The sequence below is a fragment of the Nicotiana sylvestris genome, chromosome 6 (assembly GCF_000393655.2).
Source record: "Nicotiana sylvestris chromosome 6, ASM39365v2, whole genome shotgun sequence".
Taxonomy (NCBI): Eukaryota; Viridiplantae; Streptophyta; class Magnoliopsida; order Solanales; family Solanaceae; genus Nicotiana; species Nicotiana sylvestris.
In genome coordinates this window covers 170,448,037-170,463,911 of record NC_091062.1, presented here as the reverse complement: position 1 = coordinate 170,463,911, position 15,875 = coordinate 170,448,037, and the positions used below count along the sequence as shown (strand labels likewise).

The 15,875-nt window shown below is 38.0% G+C and overlaps 1 protein-coding gene and 1 long non-coding RNA gene across 5 annotated transcripts; one reads left to right on the top strand and one right to left on the bottom strand.

Annotated features, from left to right (window-relative positions):
• Window positions 1–399: 399 nt before the first annotated feature.
• Window positions 400–1,271, top strand: LOC138870078 (uncharacterized). The gene is made up of 2 exons (XR_011400303.1): window positions 400–486; window positions 603–1,271. It is a non-coding gene; the product is annotated as an uncharacterized lncRNA (long non-coding RNA).
• Window positions 1,018–14,808, bottom strand: LOC104222381 (uncharacterized). 4 transcript variants are annotated; one of them, XM_009773614.2, is made up of 16 exons: window positions 14,612–14,758; window positions 14,188–14,288; window positions 13,943–14,047; window positions 13,075–13,211; window positions 12,852–12,988; window positions 12,139–12,281; window positions 11,861–11,940; window positions 10,595–10,852; window positions 10,047–10,157; window positions 9,685–9,807; window positions 9,260–9,381; window positions 9,107–9,176; window positions 7,740–7,832; window positions 7,428–7,555; window positions 3,414–3,555; window positions 1,077–1,431 (listed from the first exon to the last, which is right to left on the bottom strand). In XM_009773614.2, exons 3-16 carry the CDS (start codon window positions 14,025–14,027, stop codon window positions 1,321–1,323), a joined length of 1,740 nt encoding a protein of 579 aa, XP_009771916.1. In that variant the 5' UTR covers window positions 14,028–14,047; window positions 14,188–14,288; window positions 14,612–14,758; the 3' UTR covers window positions 1,077–1,320. The 4 variants fall into 4 exon arrangements, with proteins under 4 accessions (XP_009771915.1, XP_009771916.1, XP_009771914.1 ...); XM_009773612.2 differs by lacking the exon at window positions 13,943–14,047 and having other exon boundaries at window positions 14,188–14,253; window positions 14,612–14,808; XM_070147635.1 differs by lacking the exon at window positions 13,943–14,047 and having other exon boundaries at window positions 14,188–14,248; window positions 14,612–14,783.
• Window positions 14,809–15,875: the final 1,067 nt, after the last annotated feature.

The window sequence follows — 15,875 nt, the reverse complement described above, 5'->3', positions numbered from 1 at the left end:
CATAAATTTATTCAAACGACGGCTGTGGAACGACGAAGCTGAATGTGATATGAGAGGAAGGAATTAAGCTGTCAAATGGACGAGTTGAGTTTGATTTAAATCGACTTTAATGGATTGATCATGAATCAACTTGTTAAAAGCTTGCTTGAGTCAAGATATGTTGGTCTAAATTTAGGTCAAGAAATGGCCAATGCGTAACTTATCCAATGTAAGTTAATCCTCGCCCTTGAATACGTTGCTAATCCGACAAGTTCAAATTATAACGAGTTGGACAGGTTACATTTCATAGGCTAAATATGCCACATATATGAAAGATAACATTGTGGTGGCCGGTGGGTTATTGACAGGCCATCCCTTCCACTATATCACCAAAATCTCCAATTATTTCTTTCTTGTTGAGAATAAGTAAGGTCAAATTTTCAATTTTCCTAATTTCAAAATCAACATATGTTCCAGGAAAAATAAATCAATGCATGAATATATATGGTAATATTCTACCCCTTTTAGTTTCTATCCTTAAGGTCATCTTTTCTATTGCATCCTTTATATCCTCTTAATGTCTTACTCCTATTTGTTTTCTTTTTTCGCTTCATACTTGTCAGGATTGGAAGAAAAGGAAAGCCAAGTCTATGAACATGGTAGCTTTGCCCTCAAAGACATGCCATGATACAAACACAAGCACACACTCTCCAATTCAGCATCTCAACTTCTTGTAGTAGCTGAAAAGAGAGAATCACACAGATATATGTGAAAAGTTAATCTGACTTAAGATACTATAAAACTCGTTTCCATTGAGAAGTCTTTACACACATACACACACATAGAGGAGAATAAGAAGACACAAATGTGTAATGTCTCAAAACTTAACTGACCACAATAAGCACCTTGTTAGATTACCTTTCAAACTTTGAAAATGCTGCAAACTGAAAGCACTAAGCTCAAAAGGCTTCTCATTTTTCCAGTTTTTTAATTCCTTTCTCTTCATACTGCAGAGGAGGAGGAACTGGAATCGATGGCTAAATGCCAAAAGACAAAACATTTCCTTTCTTATTGATCTAGCTAACCAAGAAATTAACTTTGCAATCTGAAACAAGATAACTAGAGCCATTTTGTCTAATACATCGTCTTTAATCATGAGAAACCTCACAGGACTATCCTATGTTTATGCCACCCCTCGCTTCCTTTTTATTTTCTCTTCTTTTCTCCTAGAAAAGCCTGTCTTGTCCCAAAAAGAGAACTAGGAACAAGACAATTGGAAGGGTGGAAAAGAATCGTCAACAAATATCTTATACATACACCTCTTCACATAGACCATCGTCCTTAATTGGCACTAAATGTTTCAAACTCTCTGTGCGAAGAATCAAAATAAGGATGGAAATGCTGAACTGCTTCAAGGTATAAAGGCGTCTGCATCTCAATCAAGCGGGAGACCTGCAAAAAAAGAATCTTCCATTCAACAAAATGTCTCATCATGTATGAAGAAAAGCAATACCAATTAACAGACATGTCGTACACGATAAAATCGGAAACTGGTAATAAACAGTATAGCTGTCTAAAATCCTGTATTTGGTGTTTTACTTATATTTGTGCTATTTCAGTTTGAATTTTTCCATTTTATGCTTTGTAACCACGCAAACCAAACTGAACTGTGATTAATTCAGTTTGTTTCTTTTTCTCAGTTTGGATCTTGCATTTATTTTTTCACTTCGGATCTGCTGTAAACTTTTATTTATTTTTTGGACTCCATTTAGGCCTATCTATTTCACATGGTAAACTGGGAACAGTAAACTGTTGTATCAGCTTTTTTTTCAAACTATTGAAATGTAAAGGATGAAGAGGAACGCTAAACTATGAAAAAGATCAAGAGAGATGCCAATGGAGTTATTTACAACTTCGAAATGCCTAAAGAACTTCCACCATCTAAAGATGGTAAACAGGAAACTAAAAATTCCAGTTTTGGTCATTTCTTTCAGTTAACACGATAATGCACACCCCTAAGTTGTCTCATTCTTGTTTTTTTTGGGTGGTGGATGTATCAAGTGGAGCACTTTCGCGGGCAGAGAAGAGTAATAGGTTGCTGGTTTTACATCTGAGTCAAAGTTTCTATTGTTGATGCTACTGTTCTCTACTTGTTTATGCGAAGAGCTCCGCTAATCCTCTTCCCTTCCAAATGTCTTTGAGGTTGTTTGTGGCTCGAAAACAATCAGAAAGCAGCCAAGCTGCCAACCAACCAGACGGTGACAATAATAGTCATAAGTCCTGAGGTTCTATTGCTGGTCGTATCACAATTTTCCTTTTCCTTATACGGAGTATCCTTAGGGGGTAAACCTTGTTCTATAACTTTCGGGACCATGTGGTGAAGAGGACTACCAAGAGAGTTGCTAATTAGATTCTCCTTGGGTGTTCGAAAAGCATTAATTCCAAGAGGCTTGACAAATGGACTCCCCTAAAGGGCTCACAAGACTCTCAAATCACGCCATTCAAGCACTAGCCATCATTATTACTCTGTTTGAAATCATAAGGAATAACAGAGAAGGTTGAACTGGTGATGCGTGCTCTTTTCAGATCGAGAGGTGTTAACAGAGTTTGGAGGGGTATTTAAAGAGTTGGGAACTAGTTTGTTTCTCAAAGGGAGTCTGGACAATCTACAGTGTAATATCTTTCATCACTCGTGAAATGGTTGCGACAATTTGTCAGAGATCGCAATATCCTTTGTTAGGTGCATTTTCAGAAGGGAATTCCACACAGATTTTCATTGTTTTAAAAAATATAAACTAGACATAGGCCAATGCTCCTGTAGTCCTACCGACTTGGTGAACTCAGTTCACGACCTCCACTTTTCTTTTCCAATTTCCCTCTTCACCTCCTGTGCTACTAACAAATTACTTTTTTCTGATAAGACGATCAAGCAATTACCAGGCTATGATAGTATTGGATAATAGCTTGAATCCCCAGTAGACAATGAAGTGATGCAATAATAGCACCTCAGAGCACAGTTGCAAAGTTTTCATCATCAGTAGGAAAAGAAGAAAAGTTTAAAAAAAAAAAAAAAAGTAGTACTCTAATCATATGCCGATAAGCAACCAGCATTATGGAGTGCTAGTTATCAACTGCATTTCTTTTCCTTTTGAACAAGTAAAACGAATGATGTATCCAAGGCTGAAAATCCAACTACAACAAAATTTATAAGGAGAAATCCAGGAAGTTTCAGAAGGGTTAAGGGTTAAACCCAAGAGCTTTGTCCGACATGACATGCAATGTGAGAAACTTTTTCCAAGTTCTATTTCCTCAACAATCAGATGTTCACAATTGTCCCTATAAACTTTCTCCTAATTGAGGCTGACAGCTGAAGAAACTGAGGCCGAGAATCAACTGGATAAGAAAATAGAGGCATATCAATGAAAATCACTTACAGCTCGTCGAAATGCAAACTTCTCCTCTTGACCAGATAGCATGGAAGTAATGCCAGATGGAGCACCTCCTGAACTAACACTGCCTTCAGCTAAAACATCTCGCCGGAGCTTCGTACCTTCCATCTCTGTCTCAAACTGGAAACTGGACAAATAGCACGCTGACCTCAATTGAACTGAATCCTTTTACTAAATCTTAAAATTTATTCCTGTAAATTGTAATGGAACTACATCGAAATACCCTAGGTAACTGCTTTTTAGTGTTTAGTGTTGGTGCATCCGCAATCTGCATGGTGTAATGCAGCTGCCTAGAATGTTTCTTGAATCAACTCATGCATGGAGAGATCCTAAATATAGTTGTATCAACAACAACAAACCCAGTGAAATCCCACAAGTGGGGTCTGGGGAGGGTAAAGTGTACGCAAACCTTAACCCTACCTTATGACGGTAGAGAGGTTGTTTTCGAGAAGACCCTCGGCTCAAAAGAAGTGAAAATGAAGCAATAAATAGACAGCAACAACAACAAGGCAATTAGACATGGGCGCAAATGGAGATACGTGCAATAACAGATGTATAAGAATTTCGACACTATAAAGCACATTATACAAATTATAATCAGCGCGTACGCACCCCAAGCAGGCTTAGATGAGGAAGTCAAAAGGCGTTTCTGGGAGGATTTGAATGAGATGTGTGTGGTATATCACATACTGAGAAGCTTTTCATAGGAGGAGATTTCAACGGCCACATTGGAGCGACCTTGGGGGGTTGCATAGTGGCTTCGGTTTTGGAGATAAAAACAGAGGAGGAACTTCTTTGCTGGACTTTGCTAGAGCGTTTGATTTGGTGATAGCAAACTCGAGTTTTCCGAATAAGGTGGAACACTTGGTCACCTTCCGGAGTTCGGTGGCCAAGACCCAAATTGATTATATACTCTGCAAGAAGTTCGATAGAGGTCTTTGCACGGATTGGAAGGTCATCCCAAGTGAGAACCTCACGACCCTTCATAGGCTCCTGGTCATGGACCTTGAGATCACAAGGAAGAGGAAGAAGAGGGCGGTGTATAGCCAACCTAGGATCAAGTGGGGAGCCTTGACGGAAGCCAAAGTGCAGGAGTTGCGGGTTAAGTTGCTGACTATGGGGGCTTGGAGGAGTAGTGGGGATGCAAGCGCTATGTGGACCACAACTGTGTTGTGCATTAAGGAAGCTGCTAGAGAGGTAGTAGGGATCTCGAAGGGCTACTATGATGGTCAAACAGAAAACTGGTAGTGGAATAGAGAGGTGCAAGGAAAAGTGGAAACCAAGAAAGCGGCGTATTTGAAGCTAGTGGAAAGTGTAAACGAGGAGGAGAAGAGAGGGAATAGGGAGCGGTATAAGTTGGCTAAGAAGGAGGCGAGATTAGCATTTACCGCGACCAAGACTGCAACTTTTGGTCGTTTGAATGAAGAACTCGAGGGCCGAGGTGGGTATAAAAGGTTATTCAGGTTAGCCAAGGCGAGGGAATGGAGGCTCGTGACTTGGACCAAGTGAAAATGCATCAATGACGAAGAAGTTAGAGTTTTGTTAGATGAGGGGCTTATCCGTCGGAAATGGAAGACCTACTTCTATAGTCTCTTGAACAAGGAGGGGGACAGGAACATTGTACTGGGTGATTTGGAACTTTCTGAGAGTCGTTGTAACATTGGGTATTGTACTGGGTGATTTGGAACTCTCTCAGAGTTGAGGAGGTTGAGGGGGCCATGCGTAAGATGAGCAGGGGCAAAGTGACCGGGCAAGATGAAATCGCAATGGAGTTTTGGAAGAGTGCGGGCAAAGCGGGCTTGGTGTGGCTCACTAGGTTATTTAATGTCATTTTTAGAACGAGAAGATGCCCGAAGAACGGAGGTGGAGCACGATGGTTCCTTTATAAAAAAACAAGGGTGAAACTGTGGGAGAAATTAAAAAATAGTCAGATTTACAAGTGGTCATTCAAAAATAGCAACAGTTTCAAAAGTAATCGAAACTTAACCATTTTTCATGTAAAGATAAATCTGAACGAAAATATTGTTCAAAATCCGGAAAAATACTCTAGTATAATATACCGGTCCAGCATAATATACGGGAGATTGGAGGACCGGTGCTCCAATCTCCAGTATATTATACTGGAACATTTCGCGTGTTGGAGTTCCAGCATAATATGTTGGAAGTTCATACACTGATCTCAAGTATATTATGCTGGAATTTTTTGTGTTGCAGCAAAATAGTGGCTATTTTTCAATGACTTTGCAAACGCTGGCTATTTTTGAATGATCAGTCCGAAAACTAGCTAGCCCTTGCTATTTTTACAGAAACTATCAGGGTATCAAGCTGCTTAACCATACTATGAAAGTTTGAGAGAGGGTGGCAGCGCTAAGGGTGAGGAGAAGTGTGTCTATTTTAGAGAACCAGTTCGGGTTTATGCCGGGGCGTTCAACTACAGAGGTCATTCACCTTGTTAGGAGATTGATGGACAATATAGAGAGAGGAAGAGGGACTTGCATATGGTGTTCATGGACTTAGAAAAGGCGTACGATAAAGTCCCGAGGGAGGTTTTGTGGAGATGTTTGGAGGCTAGAGGTGTACTTGTTGCCTACATTAGGGTGATTAAGGACATGTATGATGGAGTAAAGACCCGAGTGAGGACAGTGGGAGAGGACTCAGACCATTTTCCGGTCATGATGGGGTTGCACCAGGGGTGGACATTCCGCCCTTTTTTGTTTGTCGTGGCGATAGGCATACTGACGCGCCACATCCAAGGGGGAGGTGCGATTGTGCAATGTTATTTGCAGATAATATTGTATTGATTGACGAGACGTGAGGCGGTGTGACGCGAGGTTAGAGGTGTGGAGGCAGGCCCTAGAATTTAAAGGTTTCAAATTGAGCGGGACCAAGACAGAATACTTGGAGTGTAAGTTCAGTGGTGAGACTCAGGGAGGGGAAGGGGAGGTGAGGCTAGACTCGCAAGTCATCCCTAGGAAGTGAAGTTTTAAGTACCTTAGGTCTATTATAAAGGAGGATAGGGAGATTGATGAAAATGTCAAACATCGTATTGAGGGCGGGATGGATGAAATGGAGACTCGAATCCGGTGTTTTGTGTGACAAAAAGGTGCTACCAAAACATAAAGGTAAGTTCTACAGAGTGGTGGTCAGACCGACTATGTTGTATGGGGCCGAGTGTTGGCCAGTTAAGAGCGCCCACGTCCAGAAATGAAGGTAGCAGAGATGAGAATGTTGAGATAAATGTGCGGGCACACCAAGTTAGATAGGATTAGAAATGAGGTTATTCGCGACAAGGTGGGTGTGGCCCCTATTGAGGACAAGATGCGAGAAGCGAAGCTTAGGTGTTTAGACATGTGAGGAGGAGAAACACAGACACCCCAGTGAGGAGGCGTGAGAGGTTGACATTGGAGGATCTACGGAGAGGTAGAGGTAGGCCGAAGAAGAAGTGGGGAGAGGTGATTAGGCACGACATGGCGAAGCTTCAGTTGACCGAGGACATGACCCTTGATAGGAAGGTATGGAGGCCAAGGATTAGGGTATTAGGGTAGGTGGTCTAAATTGTTCATACTGGTAATATTAGCACGCACTCTCGCATTTTGTTGGTATTAGGTTTTTATGACTACCTGTCGGCTTTTTTCATTTTGGTCATCTTAATATCTTGTTGTTTTCTATGCTGCTTTTACATGGCTTCTTGGTATTGTCTCTTCTCGTCTGTCTTTTCATTAATGTGGTGCTTATGCTTTCCTGCGCCGAGGGTCTATTGGAAACAACCTCTCTATCTTCACAAGGTAGGGGTAAGGTCTGCATACACGCTATTGTTGTTGTTGTTGTTGTTGATTAACATTATCTAGGATATATAATTTCTCACCGCAACAGAATGACCATTCTATCTAGTGATGCAAAAACATACATAACAAAAGGTATACAAGATAACAAATTAGGCCACCATCTTAGCAGACCAGAAGATATAGGAGAGTAAAACTGTAAAGCAATATAACACACCTTTCCAAATCAAAAAGTGTTCCTTCTTCTGTTCCTTGAAATAGATCCTCTACTGAAGAGTCAGCAGCGCAATATAGGCAGCAATGATGATTGTACAATTCATCGATGAGGGTGATAAACCTTCTTGCCTGAGAAGTAGAAAAATTGTATCCAACACTAACATCAAAAATAGCCCCCCCCCCCCCCACCCACCCACCCACACACAGAAGCATGACCGTAGAAGTACTAATATCTCAAAAAGAAATAGCACTAAGATCTTAATCTGTTTTACATTAGTTAGCATGTTTACAGATAGAATATTGAAGATGTTACCTTGTCACGGATACGCATGCTCATACTAGGAATATCAGAAATGAAAACAGTGTGATAGTTTTTAGCCACTGCAATGTAATCTGCTGCTCCAAGCTGAAAATGTCCACACATTAGGTTAAATAAGCACTCCGTTACGAGGTCAAAGTTAAAGATACAGTCTTGTTCTTGTTCATTGACGAAGAGGTGAAAAAATTTTGGCAAAACAGAAATGCAACATGAAATACAAATTCAAGGTCAAGCTGACTACTACCATACTTTATCTAAATTTAAACGGCCTTAGATCTAGGACATCACTGAACTTCTATTTATTGGCGCGACTTTTTGTCTCCTCTATAGTTCTAGAGTTGTTTAAGTCCAGGTTAAATGGAATTACACGAAAACCGTCAAAGCATATGAAAGCAAACTTCCAGAACTCTACAGTCAACTATAGACATAATCAGAGGTTAAAAACAAGTTGAATCCTCTATCCAGCCCAGAATTAATGATTAGGGTATCCACCAAAAACCTGAAAGACGAGCCAAAAGCCTCCAGAAAAGAAATGACAAGTTCTACAGTCAGTAACATCGGTAATCGAGTACAGCAGTATAGATAGTTCAGTGTCCTCTTATCCTTTATTTTTTTGTAAGAACATCTAATTTGCTTAAAATTTGGCTTCTTTTGCACCTATTCTTTTAATCTTGTCCAGGCCATGGTTATTATTTTTGACAAATCCGTAGATCATTTACTCAGTAAGCTGCTTGCTTATCTGCGGGTCCAGGCACCAAACCCAGCTGAGTAGAGCCTAAGCTGGCTCTTATGTGTTTTCAGTTCATCTGTCAAATTACTAACTTAAATTAAGATTAATTTTTTCAAATGCAGTCAAAAACGGAATAGATCTGTATAATAATATATGGAGCTTTAGCAGGGAATGTTATCGTTACGCGTGAAACAATTTTCAATGAATTTCACGAATATCTTAATCACATGGATTAAAAAATTTAATCACAATTCATGTCACCACAAGCTAGCTTAAGTTACAGTATAATTAAAAGCTCATCACATTATATAAGTAGAATACAAGTAAATTTTGATTCATAAATATTTTTTTAAGATGGAATAAGGCGTCCACTCCTACTTACATGACAGACTGTAATATCAAATGGCTAACCCAGATCTTATTTCAATATTCAAATGGAAGTCAAGAAGCTTGACAAGTGCTTATATCTGACTGATATAAATAAGAGTGTATTAACCATGAAGAGAAATGGAAAAAGCACAAATAAATAGATAAGAATAAATCTCTCTAATTCACAGTTCGTTTTTTCTCCAGTATAAGCAAGTTATACAGAGAAAAGAAAGGAAAATTCTGACTGACAAGAGCATAGTACCGGCCGACCACAGAGATATTCAAAGGTGAACCGTGCCACCCCATTGCAGCTCTCAGGAACTTCCAATATTCTGATAGAAAGCAAAGGATTATGATATGACAGATTCAAGGGCTCTTTCTGACTTGGAAAAGATCAAGGGTTAATTAAAAATACCTTCCAAACATCACAGGAATAGTCTGTGAAGTGATGCTTCCTCTGGCCTCTTTACTGATCTTATTCCAAATATCCTCAAATTCTCGTTTAGTGTTGCTATTAAGAGGCCAAATGTAGTGGACCTGCAAATTAGTCTCCCTTAGTAATCCATGATGTACAAAGTTATATTAGATCAATCTTAATCGTTCAGCCTTTTTTTGGTAGATTTGGCATTGGTTTACACTAAATTCTTCATGTTTCTTCTCATAAGTCCTACTCCCCAACCTTGGAGACATGTGGCTTCTTAAGGGTGACAAGAGAGAGGCTTGCTTTTACTTTTTACAATTGGATTTATTTATCAGATTAGACAGGAGACAAATCGCAAATATATCATATCGAGTTTGATAATTAGGGAATAGAAACAGGTAAATTTCATTAAATCTTGCCTGGTCTATAGATCTCTGAGCAATAAGGCGGCGATAATCAACTTCACTTCCTATTAGAACTGTTTCACAATGCTTCTCAAGGTTTTTTAGTAGCTTCTGAAAGATCTCCTTTTGCATACCATCCTGAATAACAAAGAAATGTCACAAATAAATACTTTTATCAAAAAACAAAAAGTCACAAGTAATATAACAATGTTTCAAGCACTTTGAATCAGAGACTGCCATTATATTCATCTTCCAAGTTCCAAGTCAAAACTTGCAACAAAATCACGCGAGGCGAGTTAGAAAATGCAAATGGAATACTTTTTGAGAGTGAAAAAGAATACTGCGTTGCTTTTCCAGAAGAAATACTTTAAATGCACCTGGTTTAAATCCGTTGGAGCACGATTACTGGTTGCCACCAGAACAGTTCCAGTACTCAACAATCTACTAAGAATTCCAGATAATGCCACAATAGCAAAAACATCAACTGTCTGTCACCACACAAAAAAGGTAATCTTCAGTCTGATTCATTTTGCAACACATGACCCCAGCATAAATAGGTTGCTACAACTTTTTCAAAAGTATTGCCAACTTAATGTTGTAATTCCACAAAATAAATAGAGAAGAAGATTGAGACGGCTCTAGCAAATAATGCAGACTTCCAGATATACTGGATGGTGTATTTTTAACAATAACAAAAACAGATTGAATGAGACAAAATATAATACTGAAGCTGAGGTTTACTGTAGCTAACTTCTTATTCTTTTCTTTGGATCGACTGTATCTGATAAAAATCATAACGGCAGCTCCTGAAGATGTGAAGTTGGCAAAAACCTAGTTCGTTTCTCGTACTTTAAGTTCAGTAACAATATAATGTGTGGTGGTAAGGTCAGAAAAGTTCCGGTAAACAAAATCTAACCATGTTTACCTGTATTTCATCAAAGCAAAGGATGCTAGCACCTCTCCTACGACCTGCCTGGTTAACAAGAAACTTGTCAGCTACGTCCAAAAGAATGTTTTTCATCTGCACCTCTTGCTTATATCTTTCTTCAGCAGCTATCCATTCTTTAACTTTTGAATCAAAAGGAAGATTCATGACCCAACCAGAAATACTTGACTGCAGAGACTTTTGTTCCATCTGAGTCTTCCAAATTTTATGCATATGTTCATTAATTTCAAGCATAGCCTGGCAATTGCAACATTTGGAAAAAATCAGTAAGTACAGTAGATGACAACTCTTGTGATCACAGAGCAGAGTGATTGGATTGTTTGACCATTTCAAGTATTGAAGTGCATGACATAGGCAGATTAACATGAGTACATATAGAAAAACCCACACATAATGCTTTGGCCATTCAATAAGCATGCTTCATACAGGTTTCAATCCTGATGTTTCTTGAAAACAGAGAGAACTTGGCGAACTACTCGAGACTCGAGAGTAATCAGATATAGACCAGATGATTCTTTTGCTTCAGGAACCCATACTAGCGTGGCCCATATTATGCCGACCAACTTCATGCCAGCAACAATGATTGAAAAATCAAGATCTTTTATGACTCTTAAGATAATTTCATTACAGAAGCAACGTGGTGGACCAGAAGATATATACAAATCCAGTAGCCCATGCAGGTACCAAAAGGGTTTTAATGTTTCATGCGTCAACTCCAATATGCTTTACCTCATATCACATCGAACTCTTACTCATTCATCCTTCCCAGACAAATGTACTTTTCTTGCTGATTATTACTGCACCACCTCACATAAAGATCTAGGAGATTTTCCTATTAAGCAGCTATTTGTTATCAGCATCAGACAACTACCAGTTATTTTCTTTTCGCATCAAAACAATGTCGGTCAACTACATGTCATCTACCTGTGGTTTTTGGATAGACAGTTAGTCTTGCGTTGCAAGTTGTCAAGCTTGACCTGTGAAATTTTGCTTATAGACACTAGTGAGGAAGTGCAATTCAGGATAAGACAGACTAAAATGTTTTAGAAAACTGAGATGAAAGTTTCTCATAGCATATATTGAACCTGACAAGTATTTGGATGAAATGGCCCTGAGAGCGTGGAACGATAGGGCTCATATAGCCGGCCCCAACTAATTTGGTTTGATGAGTAGTTGATCAATTGATTGATTGATGTGTAGAATGTGACAAATCAAGTCAAAATATAAATCCAAACAAGCACTCGCCTCGTGAAAGTGAAACCTTCTTCGATGTTTCACAATTCCATCACTGGCCTTATAAAACATATCCATAAGCATTGTCTTCCCTACATGATGTCCAATATATAGTCAGATTTACTTATGTCTGCAAGTAAAACATGGCTGATACTGATCGTGAATAGAAGCTAACACCTAAAACATTTACTGGTGGCAAATGTTCATCATAATGGAAAATGAGGATGAGACGAATTTGTACAGCATGTATGAACTACCATGCAACATATATAAACAGGAAGCAATTGTACCACTCCCAACATTGCCATATAGGTATAGTCCTTTTGGGGCTGGAGGAGCAGCAGGACGGCGACCGACTAGTGAGTCTAACTTCTTCTCGCGATTAAGATATGAAACCCATTTCCCGACTCCCTCTTCTACATCTTCAGCTTTCCTGAGTCAAAAAGATAATGGTAATTAAACCACTGACAGTGAAGAAGAAGGAAATGAATTTTTACTTTATACTAATGGCAGTGACATACTTTCTTTTTTTTATTCTTTAAATTAGTAAAAATTCTGTTAAATCACTCAGATACATACATTGTCCATATCTTTCACAATGCTCTTCCTCCACCAAAAGTTTAAATTTCTTTTAAAAGAATAACTTGAAGGACCACAATGATGGTATATATGAGTGATGAATGTGTAAACATTGTTATTTCTTTTGAATAGGATATATGCAACAAGGAAATTCATTACACAATAAACAGTCTAAAAAAATAAACTGGACCAACTCAATTAGAAAAGAGAATGTGATAAACCACCAATCAATGCATTCGAAGTATCAAGAAGTAAGATCACCTTATCCCTTTAATTCCTTGATGGATCTCTTTGAGAACCAAAACAATTTCTCTCACTTTGTTTAGAAAAACAAACCTGCTTTATTTAAAGTGAAGAAACTATGACCAACAAAAACTATTGCATGGAAAGCATTTCCATAAGAATGTTGAAAATGCACACTCACCGAGACATCCACCTTTGGAAAATATTGCGAGATTTGTTTATTGGTGTAAATGCACCTTGTTGTTTGGCCTCAGCTTCCTCCGTAAGAAGCTTACGCCTCTGATTTTCCCTATTATCCTCCCACTGTGCAAGTTTTGCCTAAAAATGGAAATAAAAAACAAAGCCTTAGGACGACACTGAATCGATGACTTCAATTAAGTTTGTTATCACTATATAAAACTCACATGATATTCCTCCATGTCCTTTTCATATTGCACCAACCTTCCAAGAAGATTTTCTAGTTCAGAAGCAACTTTTTCCTGGTAAGGATCATGCTGCAGTTTCCCCTGATCAACAAGACTCCTATAATGTGCAAGTAGTCCTGAAAAAGGGAGCAGCATTACTTTGAAATATAGAACAAGTAAGAAAGATCGACGAGAAGAGTAAAGCAACCAGCCAAACTGGCGCACAGTTTTTTTTCTATTTAGTCATGTATTCATTAAATATCAACATGGAGCACAGTTCAGACTCAAGTCTCCACAATTCTCATTATGCATACATGTAATATGAATTAGATGAATCTTGCTTCGAACATAGTAGTTGCTATGAGTAATAATCGAGAAAAAGAAGCGGTTATAGACTTGACCAAAATATTTCAGCAGGAAATATAGTATGAAATATTTTATCAGGAAGAGCAATATGTTCTAGATTTCTCTTATCATTTATTTGGCAATATAAGGAATCTATGCACAAGATACTTATAGACGTTACACTTGCCAAATAATAGCTAAAAGTGTTAATGTCTTGTGCTGGGTTTTTCTAGTTGTTAAGCAAAATACCAATGTGTCATTTGTCAAGGTATAACTTATAATGGCATTCCGTTAACTATTCATCAACTTAAAGGGGGAAAAGCTAAATAGATAGCTGAAGCTAACTGGAGGAGCAGATCCAATTCACACTCAAATTTTAACCAAGAATAAAATTTTAAGAGTTTTCAACTTCCTCAAGCATTGCACGTCCACAATCTTAGTGTTCTAACTTCTAAGAACTTCATTCACGGTTTTGTCAAGGTATGATAGGGAGGGAAAAGAGAAAAGGAAGACGCAATCCAACCATGAAAACTGCCTTGTTCACATAGAGAACTGAGCTTTCTGCTAGTGACTTGTGAATGGAACTCCATACTCTCAAGCATTAGCATCTCCAACGTTCAATGATAAGCTGAGGTTTAAAGCAATGAGTCATAATTTCGAGAACACGTGTAGGCGCATTATATAAACCTAATCTAGGTGGCACACAAGGATGTGGCCTAGTGGTCAGTGAAGTGGGGAAGCATAAATACACAAGGTGAGGAGAGTTACCTGGTAGCTGTGCTGGTTGGCCTAGTAGGTACCTAGTGGAGTAGTCGAGTTGCGCCGCAAACTGGCCTAGACACCACCGTCATAATGTTTTTCAAAAAAGCCTAATATTCGTGACATAAAAATGGGAATTGGCTAAGAAAAGCAAGTGAATTTCCCTCTTACACCCTAAAATATACCGATTTATCTTTCCCCAGCTCTAGCTCAATTTGATTGGAAGTGAAGTGAACTCACATTAGATTGATGAAAAAGTAGTAGATTTCATTTAATTACAGTATGTAACTTTAAATAATCCTACAACAAACTTTTGGTCCAATTCTCATCAGATCCTATAAATCATCAATAATTGTTACACAGACACCTGAATTCAAAGCTTATTCACTAGAAAATGGAAAGAAAGAAGAAAGAATTAGGGGAAGGGACTGACCAGGATTGTTGGAGGGAGAAGGGGAATTGCAGTAAAAGCGAAGAGCATTATTATTACTGCTGCTGCTGCTGCTGCTGCGGAATTTGGAGGATCTGTGAGACAATCCAAGAGAAAGAAAAACAGAAAGCTTTCTCATTTGCACGAAACGGAGAAGCAGCGTGTGGAGAATGAGGTTCGTTAGAAAAGTGCGCCAAATGCGTAGTAGAGAAGAGAGGAAAGAAAAGGACAGACGTGGCCATACGAGGGTCCAATCGTTTTTGTCTATTCAATCACATTAGCTAGTTTCTACTTTTGGTAATACAAATGCTTAATATACGAATTTCACTTCATTAATCAATAATCACCACTCCGCACTTCTTACATTTTAATATGTATAATTTATTTATAGTAATACAACAATAATACTACAAATTTTCTTATTAAAGGTTTGGAGATATATTGTCAAAATTAGAGAAGTAATTTTATCATTTTAAATTAGTAATGTTCGTTTTATTTTTATTTTATCCAACATAAAAGTAAATTGTAAATCTATGCATAAATTATGAGGTCGTTTGGTAGGGTGCATTAGAGAAAATAATGCATGCATTTAGCTATGTGTATTAGCAATACCTTGTTTGGTACATTTTTTTAATTTATGTATAACTAATACAAGCATTAGTTATACTCCCTGTTTGGTATTATCCTATGTATAGCTAATGCATAGCAAACTTAGCAATATCAAAGGTATTAACACTTGCATTAGCATGGTTAAAGATAAAACTATCCTTAAAGTCCCTTAAAGCTAAAGAATATGGAGGGCATTTTTATAAATAACTAATTTTCTTAAAAATTATGCAATGCATTTTAATTTTTAATACACCACACCAAAACAAATGGATAAGAAATAATCTCTGTGTAGCTAATACTTGCATTACTAACTCATGCATTACTAATTTTGTATTACTTATATACCTTATTCAACATTATTCTTACACACCCTACCAAACGACCCCTTGTATTTAGTAATACACTAGTCTTTGGGTACGCGCGTGCGCTTGTATTATGTGTCAATAATAATAATTTTTTTAGAATTATATGAATAATATCCAAAATATGTGTTTGCGTTATAAAATAAAACTTATTGAAAAATTGTGTCTTCCTAAAACTGATAAACATTAATCAGTTTTAGGAATTCGGGTGAGTGGTTCTTACTTCAGTTTATTTCGGTACGTGCTTCATCATACAAATATATTGTAGTATAATAACTATACTATATATTCCATCG

Excerpts from the sequence above, each read along its gene's own strand:
- LOC104222381 (XM_009773612.2), bottom strand. The coding sequence starts at position 14,747 with ATGAGAAAGCTTTCTGTTTTTCTTTCTCTTGGATTGTCTCACAGATCC. Across the intron at positions 7,833-9,106 it reads AATATCTCTGTGGTCGGCCG|CTTGGAGCAGCAGATTACAT; the intron begins GTACTATGCTCT and ends GGACATTTTCAG. Across the intron at positions 3,556-7,427 it reads ACACTTTTTGATTTGGAAAG|TTTCCAGTTTGAGACAGAGA; the intron begins GTGTGTTATATT and ends CTATTTGTCCAG.